Below are 22,489 nucleotides of genomic sequence, written 5' to 3'. Positions count from 1 at the left end.
TCTTGACTGAGAACCTCTGATGCACTACTGATTAGTCCTAAGATACCTTCCAGATGGAACATTCCAAGGTCCTATTAATTACGGGCTACTGAGAGCTTCGTTCTCAAACTCCAAATCATTGGACACCTTGTGCTAAATGAAAACCCTGGGTGTTTCTAAAACACCAACTCTTCAGAATTTCCCCACCATTTTATAAAAACAGCAGGATGAAGCATGGCTCTAATTAAAGAGTAAGCTAAATTTAATACACACATGCCTATACCAAACTGGGGCTCCAAGAACAAAGCACACACGCGTGACTTCAATAATTACCCAAGTTTGTTTCTCACATTCTTTCTAGTGACTTTGGCAGGCTGCTCAAACTAATTAAAGTACTACTGGTAATTTACAAAGTAACACTGGTCTATAGCATTTAGTTTAAAAACTGTAAGTGATGGGACAACAAGAACCAGTTCTCTGAGCTATCTTCCATGGATCTAAAATGTACATTCAGTCTCAATTTGATTTTTCTTTTCCATCCAATTTACAATTATTAAAAAAAAACTGCAGCGAAGGATATGTAAACCAATTTAAAAAATAAACCAGTGAACAAACAGCCTGCTGCCTTTATTTCTTGGCCTAATTCTCCACAGTATCAATACTCTAGTGTGAGGTACAGAAGGTGACTTACAGACACACAATCTCAAAGATCCCCGGGAGAAAGATGAGAACGTAGAAGCTATATATTTTCATCAGCTATCATTATTAATATGTATGTGATATTTAAGGTCTCACCCCAATTCTAAAAACGACTTATGCAATTCACTTCTTAATCTGTGCTGTGGTCTTAAAACTAGTGATTAAATTAAGAAAATAGCTTTAAAAGTCTCTTTTGGGACTTCCCTGGTGGTGCAGTGGTTGAGAGTCAGCCTGCCAAAGCAGGAGACACCAGTTCGATCCCTGGTCCAGGAGGATCCCACATGCCGCAGAGCAACTGAGCCCATGCGCCACAACTACTAGGCCTGCGCTCTAGGGCCCACGAGCCACAACTACTGAGCCTGTGCGCCTAGAGCCCATGCTCCGCAACAGGAAAAGCCACTGCATTGAGAAGCCCACGCACCGCAACAAAGAGTAGCCCCCACTCGCCACAACTGGAGAAAGCCCGGGCACATCAATGAAGACCCGACACAGCCATAAATAAATAAATAAACAGACAAACAAATAAATAAAAGTCTCTTTAATGATGACACAGAAAATAGTAAACTTGACTACATGTGGTAAATAAAAGGTAAAAGAATCCTTTTGGCATAATCTTTCTGGGGTGGGGTCTGACACTACGTAGTTAAAAAGTTTTAAAGCTGCTCGTATCCTATATATACCATATACCCTTTAACTTGATAATTCCACTTTCAGAAATGCATCCCAATTCATCAGGTAAGAAAATAACACTGTAGATTTTTTCAGAACAGCGAAACCTTGGACTTACTAAACACCCACTGAAAGAGAGTTGGTGAAATACCTCATAGTTCTTCCAAGCAATCGGCTACTATGCATACAGCCATTAAAAACCATCTTTTCAAAGAATGTGAAGAAAAAAAAAACCATAATACCAATATAAATAGGTATCTATGTATAATATAAACATCTACAGCAAAATAAACTATGTGAATTAAGAAATATAACAAATAGCGGTAATTAAATGCTGAGACTACAACTGACTTTTATTTTCAAAACTTCATAAATATGTATTATTTTATAATCAGAAAAAAAAAATTAACACGCTTGAAAAACAGACTCTAAAAAAGTTTTTGCCTTCAGCTGAGTATTTTAGGACAAAGATTTACTTCGCCCTAAATTATCTGGGTACTATTTTAAATCTTCATTCATCTTTGACTATAAACAATCTAAATATTTTCCTGCTTCTTTTCTTTTTGATGTTTCATAAATCAAAGCTAAATAAAATCAAGCTAAAAGCTGAATTAAGATCTTTAATACGTAACTTTAGCTCAGCCCACATTTAATTTTTCCTCATCTTAAACTTCTAAAGCAAAAACAAGGTATACATGTAAAGTATTATCAGCTTCAGAGTTAGCAGAAGTATTCTTGTGAAAAAATGTGTAACCTTTAAAAAAATGTGAAAAATCTCAACGGGACAAGTATTTGCGACCCCACATTCAGAGCAGTGTTTTAGAATCCAGAGAACCCAAAGGAGTTTCAGCCTTCAGGGAGCTTGCTGCTGGTGCAAAGCAAAGTTTCCTCTTTGGCCTTAAACAATACAAATGTTTTCTGGTTCTTTCCTCCTCCATCATTTGAAAAAATAACCCCAAAGCAAATAAAGGCAAAATCTGAATTCAGATCATTCACACCTAATTCCAATCCAGCCCAAACCTAACACTTCCTAACCTAATGTAGCAGTAAATAAAATTATTCTGCTAATGAAAATACAAGTTTTATACAGATTATAGCATGAAAATTTAAAAAAACGATCGAAAATAAAAGGTAAAGAATGGTTGGTCACCAAAAGATAAGAATCAGAAGTTCTATAAAAAATAAAGTCATGGGCTAATATAAGAACCCAAAATGATCACCCATCTCTACACGATTTTAAATTTCATCTGTAATACTAGCTCGCTGTGAAATGTTTCCAAAATTGTATTTAAATAGTTTGTGTATTCACTGAATTCCTTACATTTCACTTTTCTAACTATAAATGAAACCCCTAAGCTCAAATCATGTTTTTAATTTAACGACACATATTAGGTTACTCTGAGGTATGTGGATGAGGCCTAAGGGAGAGTAATGTATACTGAAGCCACAAAACGTAACTAAACAAAACGCAGGGTGTTTAATTGGAACGGTGAGCAATCAGCCCATGCTCTCCACAAGAACTACTTCCTCGTATCTGTGACAAACAAATACACACAAATGCAAAAGAGGGAAAAAACCACCCAAAGGCATTCTGCAAACTCATTTCCTAAAAATGTAGTCCTCTCACAGCTTCATCCTACATGTCAACTGCACATACACTTTTTCCTATTTAAAATGTGCTGGGATAAAGACAGAATAGGTATAAGTTACATCTAACCAGTGTTAATATTTTGCAAGGACACAGCAGTTTTTATAAGGCTCATGCTCCCTTCATATTTCAAATTTTCAATTTTAGGCAATCTGAACGCTCAATTTCAGCTGCTGATTTCGTAATGTTAAGTTTCCAACCCAGAGTTCGCTAAGAAAGTTAAAAATAAATGCACTGCTGTGGCTGTTGCCAGCGCCCCCATCAGTAAATATCAACACACGATTACAGAATGTATGTGGAGTATGCGTACCGAAATTTCAAGCAAAGCCTGATGCTACAATTCACAGCCATTCCCTCAATTTGGTTTAGATTTTGGTAGCCATTTGGACAGACCAACACTGGACATTATATTCTCTGTAAGTACATGGCAAGTCCAACACTGATTTTTATTTGGTTTAAGATAGTTAACTTGAATTCAGCAAATACTTACTAAGTATCTGTAAGTATCTACTATGAGCAAACCCCGTGCTCAGCACTGCACATACCAAGTGAGCCGGACACAGAGCCTACGGCTGAGAGTTCAGAGAGTGACGGGGGGACGAGGAGGTGGGGGAAGGAAGGGAGTATGAACCCGTGAACCGCCACCCTGACGCAGGACACACCAAGTTCCATGAGCAGGTCATCAACAAAGGACTCGGAAGGGTTCAGGGCAGGAGATTCCTAACTGGTTGGGCAAGTGCTAACTGTTAAATGGAAGAAGTAAACGTGGGATAAAGTTCAAAAGATTAAACTAATCGTAGGTTAAACTAATCTCACAAAAATCGACAGTAAAGCTTACTGCCTGTGAGAGAATGATCAGTCACATTTTCCATGCCTCCAAACTTAGTATTTTTGTAGCTCGCACCCATTTTACTAATCAGAACTTTACTAAGCATGTGCTTCATGCTTGTGTCCAATTACTCCAGGAGTGACACCAAATACAACTGAAATCACAAATTCACGCTTCAAGTGAAACTCATGAAAACTTTATGGCCCTGACTGTCAGGAAGACACTCCGCAGGAGGCCCATCCTGTCAAATCACTCCTTGAACCTGAGTGAGACATCCCATCCGTCCACGCCTAGTCCTTCGGCTCTGCCTGAGAACAGAGGCATTCGGTACCCGAGATAAAGCTAGAACTAATCATGTACCGCTCCTGGGGCACTTAGCTTCTGGAAGACACAGAACGGCTTTTCTGGTGTCCTCTTAGGAGTTGCATAATTGATACACACTAAGGGCAAAATGCCTATTTTTTATACTGAATTAAAAACCTAGTTGCCAAACCAAGTACTCAAAAACAATGAGCCATGTTCTAAGGTCTGCTTTAGTATACATAAGCCACAGTGTGGTCAACTAGAAACTAATTATTAAGCCTCTTTATACCACCCACTATGGGGTTTCAAACATGAGATTACAGGGAGGGAGCACGTTTAAAATGCCTTCACATCCCTCCTGGACTCAGAGCCAGGTCTAGATGAAGACACAGGAGAGCGCCCTCAGCCCTCCTCCTCCTCGGGCGGCTCAGTAAGAGACAGTGCTCGTTAGCCTCTAGAGGACGAGGATGGATGATCTGGGCTGCCTTCCTGCCGGTCTCTACCTCAGAGAGATTTCCACTGAGGGGTTTCAAATTCTCCCTCATCCCCTACTTCCATTCTTCCCATCCCCAGCCAACAGAACCTTGTGGTATCTCTACTTTAGGCCACAGACAACCAAAACTGCCTTCTTTTCACAGGTGTGGGGGGAGAAGAGAAAGGAGTCTTGGCAGCACAGCAGGAAACAAATCAGCATCCCCATAACCCAGAGATGGCTGCCCTCCACCGGCCTGGAGAATCCAGAACGGCCTCCGCCATAAGTCCAAAAGGAATCTAAAGCGTGACTGTGCAGGTGAACTGTACAACAAACTGCTCTGCAAGGCCAAGCTCCAACTGCCAGAGCTTTTACATAAAATTGAATTAACTGACATAGAAGACAAACTGCATGTGTCTTTATGATTAGAAAGAGAATATTTATATAAAGATATATAAAAAGATAATACAAAAGCCACCACAATTTCTGCATCAACTTCTTTACTTGACCTGATCCCCTAATACCCCAATGTTCAGACACATGTCAAGCACTGTAAGGGCTCTGCAGATGCTTCGGCAAAGCCTCTTACAAAGACCTTTATAGGCCTAATTATTAACTATCATATATATGTAGACATAGAGGCTGAAGTCTTCATGAGGCATCTGGATTAAATGATGAAAAAAATGAGACCTTGCCATAATCTTCAAAAGTGTTGTTTCAGTTGGTTAAAATGACAACTCCTCACCTCATCAGAGAAGGCAAACTGGAGAGCTAAACGAATCCACATGCAAATGGGTAAACCATTGGTACCGGTAGTCATACCAACATCACAACCCCTGAAACATAAAATGAACCAAAACATGGACACGTGCGCGCGCACACACACACACACACACACACGTGCATGTGTGGTGCTACACAGAAGACGTTTACATCCATGAGAAATGCACAATTTTGCCTTGAAGCAAAAATCTTTATAGGTCATAAATCACCCTCCTATTACTATGCAGAGTCACTTAATCAAGTGTTGAACCCTAAATAACAAAATGTAATTCACATGCTCAGATTTTAAAAATTCTTTTTTTAGAGGGAAAATGAATACGTATACAACTAAGGTCTGCACCTCTGGGTTTGTAGTTTTAAAAAAATAATGTATCATACCATAAACTAAAAAAAAGTCTGTACTCCTAACACATACAGGTAATACGAAAATCTATTCCCTGGCAATCCCGTGATCCCCTGCTAGCAAAGGCTCTCTAAACTGTGTGGCCTCTGCTTTATGGCTGACCCGAGTCAAGCACTCATGAAGCACTCATAACCACGAGGGGTAAGGACAGGTGAACCAGGACGTGTTCGGCAATCCCCAGACACCAGAACCAAGGGAACCCTGGACACTAGACAAAGAAAAGGAATAACTGTGTCGTAAATAGGGTAGCATACTCACTGACCGCATTAACCCCAGGAGATGATAGAGGATTTTTATTTCCAAAGACAAAAGCATGACAACAATGATAAAAGCTACCATTTATTGTGCACTTCCTCTCTGCTGGGATTATAACATTCATTATTTAGTCCTCACACAAACCTTCTGAGGCAGTTACTAATATCATTCCCATTTTAGAGGTGTGGAAACCGAGGTTCAGAGTTAGGGTTAAGTTATTTAAGTCACAACTTGTGATAGATTCACGGTGGGTTTTTAATGGATCTCCCTTAGTGCCACTGTCACCTAACAGATTCCCTGACCACTGGAAACGTATGACAGGTATTAAGAGGAGAATCAAATTCTGGAAAATACCATGAATAAGAGAGCCACACAACTGCCATGATGCAGGAGGGCAAAACAGTGCAGACTGGTGAGCCGGGATCTCTGGATTAAGAGCCAGAATCTGCTATGTCTCCATGCCTTACACATCTCTGTGACTAGCACTGAATCAGGTGCTACAGAAATGGCAGACGCTTCTCCTGTAACTATTATCCATATTTCTCTGGCCAAGTTTCTAATCTATAAAGTGAAGCAGCTGTATTTACCCCACAGGAAGGTTGTGAAGATTGAATACAACCTTGTCTAATGCCTGGCACCAAAAAAAAGCTTCTTTTCCCTCATCCAGTCTGGTGCAGACAAGCATTAAATACTGCAATGATTCAGAAGGAAAATATCACTGTGGGATAAGTAAGGGAAAGTTTCAAAGCGATCACGGGGTGTGCACTTAGCTGTGACTACCCTTTGGAATGTGTGCTGGTAAGGTGAGTCTCCGCTGAGGGGTATGGGGGGCCTCTGGAGCGGCAGAGGAACCACCAGGCAGCACTTGGACTGGAGCATTCTTCTATACGATCCTGGGTGAGTGGGACCAACAGGGTTTCTTCTTCCTTTTTGCCTTAAGTACCATGTATTTCTTCCCTATTCTCATATTTCAGAAGTATAGAAACCTTCAACTATTATCCTTCCCTGGTGCTCCCTTTGGTGCCAGGCAAATAGGGCCTGCTGAACAGCTGCAGGAGATGCTGACAAGAGCAAGTCAGTCCACAGGTTCCTGTTTTTCTGTATGTTGTATCATCAGCTAGTCAATCCTTCTTACTCTTTAGTTTCTATCTCAGCAGTAAGTGATGCTTTTAAGGCCAGTGTTAAATCTCAGAGAAAGACTTCTCCTCTGACTTACTCTTGACTCCCTGAGTTATTTCTGAGATCACAGTAACTCACTGAAATTCAGTTAAACAGTAACCCAACTTATGAGAGTAGCTGCACCTACCATCTTTTGGCTCAAGTCAACAACTGACAGGCAAATAGGTAGAATGGTATCACTACCAGCCAGCGCTCTCCCTGAGAAATAAGCTATTGTTTAACCCCCTCACCACACACACACACACACACACACAAAACGGGGGCAATAATTTGCTATACTGCAACCTGAAAAAATGCAAAATTTCACAATTTCTAAAAACGAAACCTATTCTAGAATTTTAAGTAACCATTAATGGATAATAAAAGACAAAGCAATGTTAGTTAAAAAGGTAAAAATCATAAATAAAAAAGCAGTAAAACTCATATTCCAAGTTCCTAAAGGTTGGAAATCAGGTAAAAGTCATAGTGTCAAACTACCCTTGCTGCCTGTTATAAAACTGGTTAGGAGGTCCTACAGGAAAGATGTGCACCCAGACACAATAGCCCACCACATAATATAGCATCACCTTTCCAAGTTTATACCTGAAAAATTGACAATTTGAAAAAAATTCAACATTTAATCCACCTCCAAGTTTCAATTTCATGGCCCTCTATTCCCTGAAAACTATCATCAGCTAAAGAGCTGGTACTTATTGGGGCCAGAAGACCTTTGAGAAGATACGGCAACCTTAGAAGCAGACACCTGTCTGCTCTAGCACAGCACTCTCTTTTAAGGCCCGTGTTAAATCTCAGAGAAAGGCTTCTCCTCTGACTCAGGGTGAGTTCTAAAGTTCACAGTGAGAAATCTTGAAAAGGGGTGGGGAATTTTTTTTTTAAATCCATGAGAGTAAATTTAGAACATGCATACTGAACTTGTTCCTTAATTTTTTTTTTTAAGTGACATATATCACTTTCTGGGTATTAAAAGTCTCTAGTCATGGCCATTGAACTGAGAGAATCTTGAACCAAACTCTATCCAGAGAACAAATGTGAAAATAATTATGAATCATTTCTTATAGAAGAAAGTCAGACTCATTCTTCATTTTAATTGATGTGCAAGACTGTCCAAAATAGTCCAACACCCATGGAGAACCACTCACTGGGTTCTTCTTGTGGGGCTGTTACAGTAATCCCCTATCTGCAAGCAACGACTAACAGTATTTAGTTGTCGCTTGCAGATAGGGGACTACTGGAACAGTAATCCTAGACATCATTTATCGATGACCTGTGACTGGCTTCAGCATAAACAGATTGGTTACCAAGTAAAACGCTGTTGGCGGAAAATCTGCTCTGGGCATGTTTAGGTTTTTATGCTCCTCTTCTCCTGTCAAATTAGCTGTAATAACTTGCCATCAACACATTAAGCCTTCTCTAAGGGGCTGTCATTTAGTTTAGCGGATGTCTTTAAAATCCATTATATTTCTAGAGCAATTTAAATTATTACCCTAACATTGCTTTTCTTACTTCCATGAATAAAGTAAGGATGTGCTTTTTATTAGAAAACAACTACTTGCCATCAAAATTGTTCTCTGGTGCCCTGCTTTCCGAAACGTAACTATTAAAAGGCCAGGAACATGAGACCGGGGAAGGGGAACTTGTTCAGTTTTTACCAAGACTAAATTTAAACTATCAACCTTCACTTAACATGGATTTTTGTACTGCTTCAAGTCTCAAAAGAGAACATTACAATCCCCAAAGACTAAATCACTTGTCTCTTTTAAGAGTTATCAGAATAGCATTATGCTGAAAGTGACAGCCTGGCTCTGTTCTGTTTGTTAATGCAGCACAGACTTGCTGGCCAACTGCAACTGGCTGTGAGTCCTTATCACAAATAAAACTATTTTTGTGCCATTTCTGTTTTTCACTTAAACGTCACCAGCTCTTCCAGACTCAGGACCTGTCAAGTGTTCTGTTGCCAAGACTCTGCCTGTCAGAAAGGTCAGCATCCAGTACCTTCCAGTTGGGTCCCAAAGGGCCTCTCTTGGTTTTGACTGACTGGAATAACGCTGGGTCTTCATCAGCTTTGTAGTCCTGCAAAGCAAAACAAAGTCAGAAGCAGAGAAGAAAACCAGAGAAAATTCTTTAACCTTGCCAGAACAGCCCTCTGCAGCTACTAAACACATGACAGAAACTGACGGGGCTTACTGTGCTTTGCATAAACGCAGGAAAATGTTTCTAAACGATATTAAGTTCTCAGTTTGGTTCTCTTTGCTTTAAGCTTTTACCTTGTAGCAAAACAACTACATAATAAAAAGTAATAAAAGTCCTGACTAACAGTCCACCATGACTGGTTGCTGGATAGCTATCTCTAAGAAATCTTCCAAAACTTTTCAACAGTTTCAGTACTTTGATATATTATATATTCAGTACTTTGATATACATATAATCACACTCAAGAAATAAAGCCGACCCATACCAGTTTTCACAACACCCCTAGATGAAGACACTGGCCTCTAATGCCTGCTGGAGAGCAACCCCCATGACTGCGAACACCGATCAGAACCACGGATGCTGTGGCATCCCCTTGAGCTCTGCCACGGCTGGGTCTGTGGCGGATGCCTCAGTTAGGAGGCCAGCCACTCCAAAGCCTTGTTCGTGGAGAGCCATGGGTACACAGGCAAACCTCAGGGACTACACTCATGTCAGCTCTGCAATGCCAAGTGAGGTGAGCGAGGGCTTTACGACTCCATATGGGACTCAGTTATATCATGCCATAGGGAACAGCCCTAAAATCTAGGTTTTATAGGAGGTTTTGGTGTGTAAATACTCTTTCCCTTAATATCCTCTTTCTGATAGAATGGAAAACATGAAAGGAGTAAACCTTTTTAATCCTATCTGCTTTACAAAAGTTCTTTGGTCATTACACACATACATACACACAATCTACAGACAGAAATTAAAAAACTACTTTTGAAGAGCTACCATCCAGATTTTAAAAAAGAAATGAGTTGTAACAGTAACAGTGAACAGAGGTCAGTTGAAAATACTACAAAAGGAGAGCCCCTTTCTTCTTGAGCAGAATTTTTAAACCAGGGGTCCTTCACAGCATTTATGTAGGGACCACATACTTTGAGAAAAATGCCCAGACAAGTCAGTATGAAAAAAAATCATTGTTTTAGAGATAGGGGCAGTGCAAGCACTGAACACATGCCAAGGCATAATACAAACTTTCAAAATCAAAGAAAACATGCTGAGAAGCAGCCAATCAAGACTCAACAGTTATTCAGTAAATGCATATGACATGTTAATAATTCCTAAAGAGAAAGTTATAAATAAATTACGTGAGGAAGGAGAAGAGTGAGGTTCGGGTAGACAACAAAACTTTAAAGAAAGATAACTGGGCAAATGTGTGACCTTGAACTCCTAACCGCTGTCTTCTAAGAAGCTACAAAAAGGTCCCCCAGAGGGTTAAGACGATTACGCAGGCAAACTCGGCTGGCCATGCTGAGCCTTACTGCTAAAATACGCAACATGGCGCAGCTACAGGCACGAGGTCAGTCAGCACTGTCCAGGAATGACAAACTGGGATGAGCCAACTGCAAGGAGTCAGACAACTGGAGTTAGCTGGTGTGTCTGGGCACATCAGCAGAAAGTTCAATTACTGTCAGCTAACACGAATTCTTAAATTCCAATTTAGAACCGCACCCTAAAAATTAACAACTTCACTGCTGACTGAGAAAAGAATCAACTGTACAGGTGGTCTCAAGACCTGGATTCACAGTGAGAAATCAGCTGTCCTACTAACAAATACTTGTAACCCCATTTTCTTCTAGGTCAGAGGCTTGGAAACCCAGAGATAAGCTCAGTTTCCTCCAAAACTGAAAATATTTAACATTATATCAAATAATCACTTTTGACATCCTCTCCCTCGATTCAAGGTCTATTTATTGAACAGCCATCACAGAAAAGGTGCATTACATATGCACCATGCAGTGCACAGGATGCTAAGCTAAGAGGCAGTCTAAGGGATCTAAGGACACAAGGAGAGCCAACACCTGGTTCTGGCTCCTAGAAAATCAGTCTAGCTGGGAGCAAAGCAAGAGAGACAAAGAAACGGTAATCGAAACCCCAGGGGCTACATGTTGACTGCCAACAGAGAATGGAGAGGAGAGTTATAGAAAGAATTGAAACCAACCGACACCAGCCAAGGAAATGTATTTTTAAAATGAGTTTTAACATCATGTTTAAAAGTAGAAAAATCTTACTGCTAAAGAACACTGTGTTAAATTTTTTTATGATAAAATTTTAATTATCTGTATAATGCCCAGAGGTCTGACCAGTGTTTAACATTTAACAGTTCATCCCATTTGAAGGAAAAATACTTCCTTTTTTCTTTTTTACTAACTGAGGTGTGACCTTACTGGGGGCATGATGCTCAAGTTTTTGCTTTTTACAAAATCGAAGATATTATGGAGCCTGGCATGAGTTGAATAGTAAACACCACATTTCCTGAATCTAAGAGGCTGCCAGTTACAGGATGCTCCATTATTTTATGTACCATTAAGAAGGAAAACACTAAGCCAATAAAGCATGCCACAACTGGAAGACAAATCTGACGAAATAGAGACTGCAGAACTATCTCTGAGGATGCTAAACTCACCAGCTCCAAGAGAAAGAAAAAGCAAACTCCACAAAACAAAGTGTACACAAGTATCAGTAGGGCTGACAGTATACAATAAGGGTAGTACGTAAACCAAGGCAGAACTAACTTAAGAAAAGCGAGCTTGGTCTAAAAATTGTACCAGCATAAATTATTTTCATGTAGAGGTAAACTAATTAAGGGGTGACTCACCCCAGGAGCTGGGTCTAAGCATGATTACAGCACCAGTGAATGTGAAAATGTAAGCCGTTGGATTAGATGGACTTTTGGACAACACTCCTTTCTCCTTCCTAACCCCAACCAGCTCCATACCACGGCGACACCTTAAGGGATTTTCAATGCCTATCTGACATAGATTCATTAACTGAAGGACATGGAATAACACTTTGAAAGTTCTCCACTCTGGACCTAATATACTGATCCTGAAAGTTTATTTCCGAGCCTTCATTATTAGTGCTGTTCACTGGATAACTTTTCTGAACTACGGATTCACAAAATTATAGAGGTGAACTGCACCTTGAAGACCACCCAAGTCGCTTCAATTCACAAATGAGGAAACCACAGTCCAACAAGAAGGTGGCAATGGCTCACCTACCTGAGGACTTGAACACAAGCCTTCTTACCCTCTGTCCTGGGCTCATTCTAGTCCAGCACACAGGAGGACAGCAGAAGGTGTCCACAAAAGCCAGATAAGCAAAACACATTTCAAAAACACCAAGAAGCAGCAGCACCAGAGATACCAAAGTGGATTTTCCTATAAGGCATGAGTGTGTGCATATAAAATATCACACATACACATATATACATATATCTCCAAAGCTAAGTCTTCCCTCTCCGCTTTTTTCTCTTGAATACAAAGCAGCAAACATTAAGGATATACTGAAAATGCAACAAAACCCAATTATTAACAATAGCACCTTAACCTTGACAGATGAGGATAATGCATCTTGTCAAAACCTAGGAATTTTTTTGTGCTTTTTAATGTTAGTTTGAATACGTAAATGTTTAATCAGTTGAATTAAGTAGCAAGATATTAAAAAGCAGGAAGCAGGTGTGGTTTTAACAACCTCAGTTTTGTATCTCTATAACAAACATTTAATTTTTTGAACAGTATCTTTTTTGCTACAATTTTATTGTTGGGTAGCTAGTTTGGTCTTTCTGTATATGAAAACTGGCCGATTTATATCCGTATCACAATGAACAAATATATTCCTTCATGTATGACAGTTTCAGCATACAGAATGCAACCTCCGCTACCAATTATAGCTGCAAATGAGCAATAGTGTGGAATGAGACAGCCTGCTGGCTTTGTTAGTATTCTGTCTCCTTTGGGATCCCGTGGGGAAAGGGGAGGCTCTGATGAAGAGAAGCCCTTGGCTCATGGTTTATTGTGCTTGCCACCAGCTGCAGACTTCTCATCTCATTAGTTCTTTTAGAATACTGTGGGTGAAGACAGCTGTAGCCTACTTGAGTCTTCAGCTCCTGGGTATTCTGAAGGCTGAATTTGCTATGCACTTTCTGTAATCCTTGGGAAAAAAAAGAAAGCAAATTCACTAGGCCAAGGAAATGTATTTTTAAAATGAGTTTTAAAATCATGTTTAGAAGTAGAAAAATCTTATTGCTAAGGTGCATTGTGTTTAAAAATTTTTATGATCAAATTTTAATTGTCTGTATAATGCCCAGAGGCCTGGCCAGGATAAGGGAGGGTTTAGTAAAACCATCATTATCAAGTTAGGTGTAATGTCCCCAGACACTGCTTGCTCCACCAATGCTAGCGCCTGAACAACAGAAAAACACAATGGTATCAGCATAAGGTAGATTCAGATAAGTGTTAATACAGCTCTATTTAATTGAAAACTCTTATTTAAGTAAAAAAGGCAAGTCAAGACACCCTTTGGAGAAAAAATAAAATATGGTAAATAAATGGGTTACTGAGACTCCATGCTAGAGCCACAGAATACATTAATTAAATTCTTATAAATAACTGTTTTCTGTCACTGGAATACAAAAGTTGGGCTACCTCTTGGGTGTACATCTGTTACTCACTACAGTTCTCAATAGAAACTCTCAACAGAAACCAGATTCATTTTGAAGACAAAGAATATTAGTTTTACGGGGCTTCCCTGGTGGCTCAGTGGTTGAGAGTCCGCCTGCCAATGCAGGGGACACAGGTTTGTGCCCCGGTCCGGGAAGAGCCCACATGCCGCGGAGCGGCTGGGCCCCGTGAGCCATGGCCACTGAGCCTGCGCGTCTGGAGCCTGTGCTCCGCGACGGGAGAGGAGTGAGAGGCCCGCGTACCGCAAAAAAAAAAAAAAAAAAAAAAATTAGTTTTATGAATCTTTTAGCATAGTGGCTGTCCCCCAAAATGCAAGTAAAAAATCTGTGCTGAGCCAACCCAATGTCCTAGAGCCAGACTGAACTCATGATTATAAATGGGGGAGTGAGGAGGTGATGGGGGTAGGCTGGTAAGAGCTTCTTAACAGCTTGTGGAAAAATTGAGATGAGCTCCAGATACCAGAAACTGCTTAAAGAACCATGCCTGGTTACCACAGGTGAGGTTACAGTAAACTAAGAAAAGGAAAAGAGTGCCCAATCCACATGCACTAGCAACTCCTTGACACCTGCTCTCCCCAAAGAGAAACAATTCTACAGGGTAAACAAAAACTTGAGAGAGATATTAGGATCCTGCAGCCTGCTGTAAAATGCCTTCCTTTAGCACAAGATGATTAATTAGGTGTCTATTCAAATAGCTCAAAGATAATCATTAAGTTTAAAATGCACAGGTATTGCTGCTCAACTTAGCAAAGCTCATTTCTTCTAATCACATCCTAAAAGTAAAGACCAGGATGGGGGAAAGAGCTGAATTAAACATGTAGATAAACAAACATCATCATTTATTAGCACTGCCCTGTATTTTCCAGTACTGTGGCACTTAGAAAAAAGGAGTTCCCAGATTCTATCACCATTGACCCAGTGCATAGCTAACTGGAGCTGAGAAAACTCAAGCCAGACTCTAAAAGGGAAGTCCATTTAAAAAAAAAAAAAAAAAAAAAAAAAGTTTGCATTAAATTTTGCAAGTAACAGAGGTGTAAAGAGAAAACATTTACTAACTTGTTTAAGAAACTCATTTCAACAGTTATTTTCAAATAAGCAATTTTCTTTCCTATTTTTAATCACATCTCCCCAGTGACTCCTCACCCTTTCAGGTTCCCATAGAGTACCATTAATGTAGTATAAGTAAATCTCATTAATTCAGGTCCTACCACCTTGGAATTCATAATAATTCGGACAGGGGCTAGACTGAAGTTTATCTTTGTATGATCTATGAAAAAAAGATTTGCTACACAAATTAATAGAGTAACAAGATCTCAGGAGGGCTGTTTAAACAGTTCAGAAGTGTTTTAGAGCAATTCAGAAGCATTCATTTGCATATAATTATTATGCTAATTACAAATCATTCTTATCTATTCATTAAAGCAGATTCCCAAAGGACCACTAATTGTCAATAACCTGTTGGCCTAGTTTCTGTTACTGAATGTACCTCAGAGGAACAAAACTGCATTAAAAAATATTCTCTAATTCAACACTCTCATTAATCCTTACTGGCTTTCCACCAATGAATCTTTAAAGCTGAATTTTTAAACAACTGCCCTGAGAACTGAGAAATGCAGTCAAACCTACACACCCAAACAGAACACTTTCTTGTAATCTTTTCAATCTCATAGAGATGCTGCACAGAGACCTGGGGTGGGCGAGCTTGGCAGACAGGGGAGGAGGACAGACGCTGTCAGCAGAGCTCTGTGCTGAAAGGTGGCCACAGCCTAGAGCACTGCTGGGCTAGAGCACAGCTAGAGTAATCACCTCCTCCATTCCTTCTCATCTTGTCCGAATCACAGCCAGAGCCTGCCAACACTGTCATGTTTATGAAGGCAGACCCCCAAAGCCTTTGGAAGGTTGCAAATTGATAGAGAAAGAGAAAAAAACTCAGAATTTCGGTTACGAAAAGAAGTTACAACCAAAAGCCTGATGTGACAGTCTCCATCTCCTACAACCTGGCAGGGAAACTAAATAGTTGGGCTCCAGAGGCTGGGTTCCTGGAGAGCCCAGGGCTGGAGGGTACTCCCCAGCCCTCCTCTCAGGGGTCAGTAGGCTACTGGTTTGGATAAGCCTGTGTTTCATACACAAATATACAATATATTTGTTACTGTTACATTATATTTATTATTATATGTTTATATAGTATAGCATTTAAAAATGAAGACATTTTAAACTCTTAAAACCAATGAAATAAGTTTCAACATACCAACAAGTCAGTTTTATTAAAGATGATTGTTAAATATATATTTTAAAATTAAACTGCGTATGCCTAAAACATAAACAATATGTTTAGGAAAGTTTTGCTTAACATAAATGCATTTATTTCCTTAAATGACAGTAGATCACAGAACATATTACATCAAATTCCTTACACTAAAATGGGAATGTCCTTTTGAAAATTCACAGGGTGAGCCCTCTCCAGTAAAATGTCCATTTTGGTTCATGGTTTGGGCTTCAGGCACAGCTGCATCTAAATCCCAGGACCCCCTTAATTCCATTAGCACCAATTTAACAAACACTAAATGGGAAATAATTGCAGAAAAAATTTTAACTTTTTTTTTAACAGCAAGAGCAAAATCTGATAAGCAGCATCATTCTTGCTACCATTTTAGGAAAACTTACTTATGTTCCAGGCACACACTTCCTCCTAGTTAACCCTCACAACCTTGGAACAAAGTTACTAACATTGCCACTGGGGGTGAGGAAGTGAAGTTCCTTGCCCAAGTTCACGGTGGCTGAGCAGAGCCGGGACTCAGATGCTGCTCTGTGGACACCCAGGCACCACGAAACTTTACTGCAAAAATGTGATGTGATTACACTTCATCACTTGATAAGACTCAAGTACCCTAAGGGATGTTTACTCCCACTCGGTCTAGAGAACCTCTCCTTGAGGGCTTTACACTGCTGAAAAGGGCTTTTATAAGGAACAGACTTTAAAAACTTGATTTGGAGCTGTTTATGCTAATTTCTTTAAAAATATCTGCCGTTAGCTGCTCAAAAAAAAACCCATTTTCTAACTCTTATCAGACAATTTCTCCCCCCTAGGAACTACTTCACACCTGACCACCTCCACCACCCTCCCTTTTTTTACTTTGAAATCATGGAAGAGATTAGAAGTAAATACCAATAACAGGTTCTAGTGGAAAAAGTATTTTCCGCAACATAAGCTTGTACACACAGAGTTTTCAGAGAAATTTTAAAATTCTTGCTAAGATTTAAGCAAGCATGAAATAAGCAATGTGCTCTTTTCCCACAAGAGGGCACTGCCATCCAACTATGCCTTCAAATACACAGGACATTCTCTAAATCCACCACTGGATGCAAATCTAAGTGTTCCAGAGTACTTGACCATGTAAGGCAGCAGAATAAAGTGGGAAACATTTTCACATTTCTTTTTAATAAGAACCATGCTTACACTTATTTATATCTTCTTTGAGAATGGAGAAAAGAAAACACCCTCTGTAACTCACTACGAAAAGGATCTTGACAATGATTTGCTTCACAGCACAGCGAAGGGAGACGAGATAAGCCTTTGACAAGTGAAGTTTCTTAAGCAAAAGCAAAACCACCACTACCTCAAAACCTGTACTTGAGTTGTTCTGTTTTAGTTTCCAGAGGTCAAGGAGGCTACTACTACAAGTCAGGAGCTGGATCACAGCTCTCACCTCTTTATGATGCACACACTTTAATAAAGAGCTTTTGGAGCTCTTGCACATATACCGGGGATAAGTTACACCCTTTCAAGATAGAAATGAGTGTCTAGGTTCATTCTAGTGGCAGAAGGGAGAGGTACTCTACTGGGTTGAGTGTCTGCTCATGCCAAGGAGACCTGAAGCATCTGGCAACCACAGGCTCCTCGCACTTGCTGGAGCCCGGCCACAGACTTCCAATAAACAAAGGCTCTCTTCACGGCTGAAGAATGGGGCAGCCACAGCTCTGGGAGGCAGAAAGCCCTTCTTAGGAAGTGAGAGGCAACAGCTGGAACAAAAGTAACATCTAAGATGCAGGCGCTCTGTGAAAGTTGTGGGCAACAATGGAGTGACGGTCAGCGCTGACCATTTAGGGTTATCAGCTACCAATGGTTAATTCTGAAGTCTATTAGATTGACCCCAAAAGTGTCACTTTTGTGGCTCAAAAGCTGACAAATATTAACAATTTCATATGGTCTGATCAAATATTTAACTTTTTCCAGTCGAATTTCATGTTTCTGATTTTAAAGAGAAAAAATTTTAATCTTATAAAGATTATTTAGAAAGCATATTTTGTGATTCTTACATTTCTTTAAAATTACGAAGTTATTTTTAAAGGCAGTGCAATAAAGCATATGTTGCCAAGACTATCTACTCAAATGTGTAACATCTGGGTACTGTCTCACAGAATGTCTGATCAAAAGAAAAGATATGCCCGAATCCTTCCTAGAGCGCAAGAAACAAGCACTGCTTAAAAGTGTGACCAAAACTTACATGCCTAAATAAATGAAACCAAGTTTCATCAGCTTTCCATGGCTGACATTTAGGAAAAAAGTATGTTTAAAACGAGCAGTAACTTTAAAACAATACATACTCATGGTTTAAAACAATTATGAAGTGCCAGATTGTTCAATACTCAAATAATGGAATGGTGTTCAAAGTGACAACAGCTAAGTGGGTGGAAAAGGCAAGTCTTACATGTTCATTTCCAAAGGCAACCAAGATTTCAGAAAATCAGATACAGCTTAGCGTACTTCTGCTCTCAACTAAAACGGGCCCACCAAAACACATTCGCCAAACAAATGGATCATAACCGGAGAACAAATGGTCAGTGCTGGAAAGAACAAGCAAAAAGCACAAACTTTAAAAGCCAATTCATTTTCCTGGAGACCACCATCACCACGGGACTCCTACAAGTGGATTGGATGAGCCCAGCAATCCCATTACTGCCTTTGGATACGCAATTAAACGGTGGGGGCTCTTCATTTAGTAAAGTACTACACTCCAAATCTACCATCTTGTCAGCCTTTGAACCCGGACTTTGCAGGCACCCTGGAGCCCAGCACTGGTCTCTATCAGTTGTGAGAAAAAAAAGCTCTTTGGTGGAGGGCACTCGACACCACCAGACTACACAATCAGAAAAAACGAACTCCAAGTCACTTAGAAACACTTTTAACATGTTCACTGATTAAGAATCTTGCAGGCTCTTCAGACAGATACAATTATTAGTTTATCTGGAAAAATATTTACCACGCCAACACAGAGCAAATAGCAAGTTCCAATAAATGTTTGCTAAATGAACATGAAAATATATGAGTGGTGCTCACCGTAAGTCCGCACACCAAAAGACATCTTAGGGTCTCCAATCCTTCTATTCTGTTGTATGTATGCAAATTTCCAAATATGCCCGAGTTTAGCAGTTATGGATGGAGGTAACAAAGGCCACGATGAAAGCTGCTATTTCAGGGGGCAAGAGAAGATGGATGGAAGAGCCAGCACTTGCTTGTTTTAAATAAATTGAGAATGCTCTTAATCAACATAATGCAAAGGAAGGAACAGCATACAGTGAGATGTTCTAGAAAAATAAGTCAGCAGCCCTGCTTTTGAGTCCATTGGTAACGTGGCTTGCGGGAAAGTTACAGCACTTCCCTGAGCTGAAACTCCTGAACAGTAAAATTAGCGACTGGTGTGAACGTTTTGGGACCATGGCCTCCAGTTGAGGTTCCTTCTGCTTCCAAAATCCTAGAAGGAGAGTGCCCCCTCTACAATGGTGACCAGTAACAGCATACTAGAGCACTTCCCAAGAGTGAGCAGAAATCACCTAAAGAGCTGGACAGAGACAGCCCAGGGCCTGGAAGGCTCTGACCTGGGAGGAGGAGAATTTTCATCTCTAACAAGCTGCCCACGGGCAGACCTTGCTTAAAAGGAAAGCGTTTTGGCCAAAGTCCTAGCTTAGGACTTAGCCACAACGTTCCCCAGAGGGCCTCAGGGGCCCTAAAAAGAAGCTTGTAACCTCTAAAGAACGTTCAGAGAACTGGACCAGTGGGCAGATCCAGCCACAACTGAGATCCACACATGTACGGCCTTGTGGCCGTGGTGGGGGTGTTCTCCAAAGGAGCCCAAACAAGTGGGGAAACTACATAGGCTGGAACGGAGCAGAGGGGTTCCAGGCCCCGCGAGGGAGTGAACTTTATGAGCAGCCCTGGCCTCTCACCTGGGAGTTCCCGTGTCCCTTGGGGTAGCAAGGAAAGAAGCGGGACTAGTGAGGGGAGCCACACTTTGCTCCAGGAGCTCCTGTTGAAAAAGCTGCTCAGGAGAAGTTTTCTACTGGAAGGAGATGGCACAGAGCCGTCTGGAGTCCAACAGTGGCGACCCAAGGAGCACAGCCCAGGGAGGGAGGTTTGGCTACTGGGGGCAGGCATCAGGGCTGAAGGCATAGAGCTCTGAGTCCAGAGTGTGAGATACCTCCTCTCCACCACTTCCCGGGGCGGGGACAATCGCAAATGTGGAGGAAAAAAAAAGGACTTGGGGTAGACACAACACGGCAACCAAGGCAATTATACTCATGAGCATGTAAGGATAAGGACCTGAAAGTAACAAATGGGGCAGAGGGGGGTTAAAAAGGACAGAAGAAGGAAGAGATACGTATGAAATCTGAGATTTATCTTAAGAGCACGAGCTTCCTGGGTCACTCACAATGAAAGTGCCCCTCTGAGCTCTTTGAGGAGTCTCCACTAAGGATCTGATCAATCAGACCACACCTTGCACATCCTTTCTGTGACCCAGAAACAATATGGCATGTGAGTTTCTAGCTTGTGTGTCTCTTCCTTTTAGGAATACCATCTTCAGTGAAACAACACTAAGGTTAAAAACTGGGCAACTCTTGGCTTTGAAATGCCTCATTTGGGAAAAATCTTTCACCTTTAATTAATACACCCTAAGATGATGAAAAAGGGAAAAAAAATTATTCTCTCTTTAAACCTGATGCATTTTAATTTGGCATAGATCTATATTTTTCAACTATATCTCCCAAACTTTTATGCCATTAATATTTGCTTATTACTGACATCTAAAAAGCAGATGTTCAGCTTTATCAATTTTAGACCTGTGAGCCTTAAAAATTTGAATTGAACATTTATTTCCACGAAAAAAAATTATAAATTATAAAAATAAAGTCCCATAGCATGTACTTCAGAGGAAGCATAGACTACAGAGGAAGGCTGATACAATCCTTTCCCCGTTACACATAAATACCTAAAATGTGGTTCCAATTTCTTTTTCTTTTCTTTTCTTTTTTTTAAATTGTGCTCATTTTCTTTCAAATTACTTCCAAAAACGAAGGTCTCTCTGATGTTAATCATGTGTACACTTCGGCTTACACTTTAAAGACTCTTCCTCTCCTGGGAAGTGACTTTTGTATACAAATCATGGAAAGCTACTTAGACAAAGTGCTGGAGATGATTAAAAGGGGCCAGATTCAAATTCATACCTTAAAAAAAAGCAGAAGCAGATGTCAACTGACTCATTTGTGTATATTTTGGAAATGAGTTGAAGATATGCATGTGCATTTCATCAGGACATTTAAAGAATTCTCAACTTTTTATTGTGGTTATGTATCAACAGCGACTTTAGAAATTAAAAATACTTTAAAACTTGTATTCTGGTGTTTTACGCTGGACACCTTGACTCCTCCTTACAATCTGATCTAACTGAAACACTTTTTAATCTGACAGAAAGGCATCTGCTCATTCAGAAAGGACACAGTTTTTAGAACTGAAGGCACATCACATATACTTCATGATCCAGAATTAGTACAGAAGGAGCTAAAGTAGCATTTGTCCATTTAATATTTGAACAATAAAAACTTCATTTCCTCCAAACTGTCTCCCCATTGCCCTGCTTTTTTTTTCACACCACAGAGGAAAAAATCTGCAAATTCTCTTTGACTGATCAAACCTTTACTGAAGAGCTCTCTGCATGTCAGGCGTTGAGCATCTTGTTAGGTCCTAGAAACACAGACATGATCAGTACAGTCCAGGCCCCCAAGGGGCACCCAATTTACTGAGGAAGGCTTTTCAAGAGTGATAGCTGGGTTATATTTGAAATGGGGGAGGGGCAAGAAGCTGAGGGGATGGAGGAGATGTGGGGGCAGGGGGTGTGTTCTGATGGAACGTGATTGTGCTCAGTGGCTGCTGCAATTACAAGCAGACGGAGACTTCCCTCTAAAAGGATATAACATCTTAATACTTCACTCCAATGCCTCTTTCCACTAAAACAAGAAATCCGTTTTGCATGGTAGCCAAAAGAAATTGGGTGGGGACATTTAAGCAGAAATCTCAGACTGCTTAGCTTGTTTCATTAGGCAGTGCTGTTATCTTCTAGAAAATACCAGAGAATGGTGGCTATAGTAACAGTCCTATGCAGACTTCCCATAAGTCATCAAGGAAAAAACCAAATAATCCATAAATTTAAATGTATATATGATTTCTGTAGCAAATTACTCTGTGACTCTGCATCACAGTGACAGTTTTTACAACTCCTTGTTCCTAGAGTTAGTTTGACAAT

The 22,489-nt window shown here is 40.3% G+C and overlaps 1 protein-coding gene across 4 annotated transcripts in view; it reads right to left on the bottom strand.

Annotated features, from left to right (window-relative positions):
* The window catches only part of PITPNB (phosphatidylinositol transfer protein beta), a 62,042-nt gene that overhangs the window by 12,412 nt on the left and 27,141 nt on the right, over positions 1–22,489 (bottom strand). For all 4 annotated transcript variants that reach the window (XM_027124414.1, XM_027124413.1, XM_027124412.1 and 1 more), the window contains exon 8: positions 9,212–9,289. In XM_027124414.1, the coding sequence (XP_026980215.1) occupies positions 9,212–9,289 (78 nt within the window). The remainder of the gene's footprint in view (positions 1–9,211; positions 9,290–22,489) is intronic.

This window comes from Aethalodelphis obliquidens, unplaced genomic scaffold (genome assembly GCF_003676395.1).
Source record: "Aethalodelphis obliquidens isolate GAN/ISIS:26980383/991018 unplaced genomic scaffold, ASM367639v1 scaffold28, whole genome shotgun sequence".
Classification (NCBI taxonomy): Eukaryota; Metazoa; Chordata; class Mammalia; order Artiodactyla; family Delphinidae; genus Aethalodelphis; species Aethalodelphis obliquidens.
The sequence above is the reverse complement of the archived record's forward strand: the minus strand, read 5'-3'. Positions and strand labels throughout refer to the sequence as shown.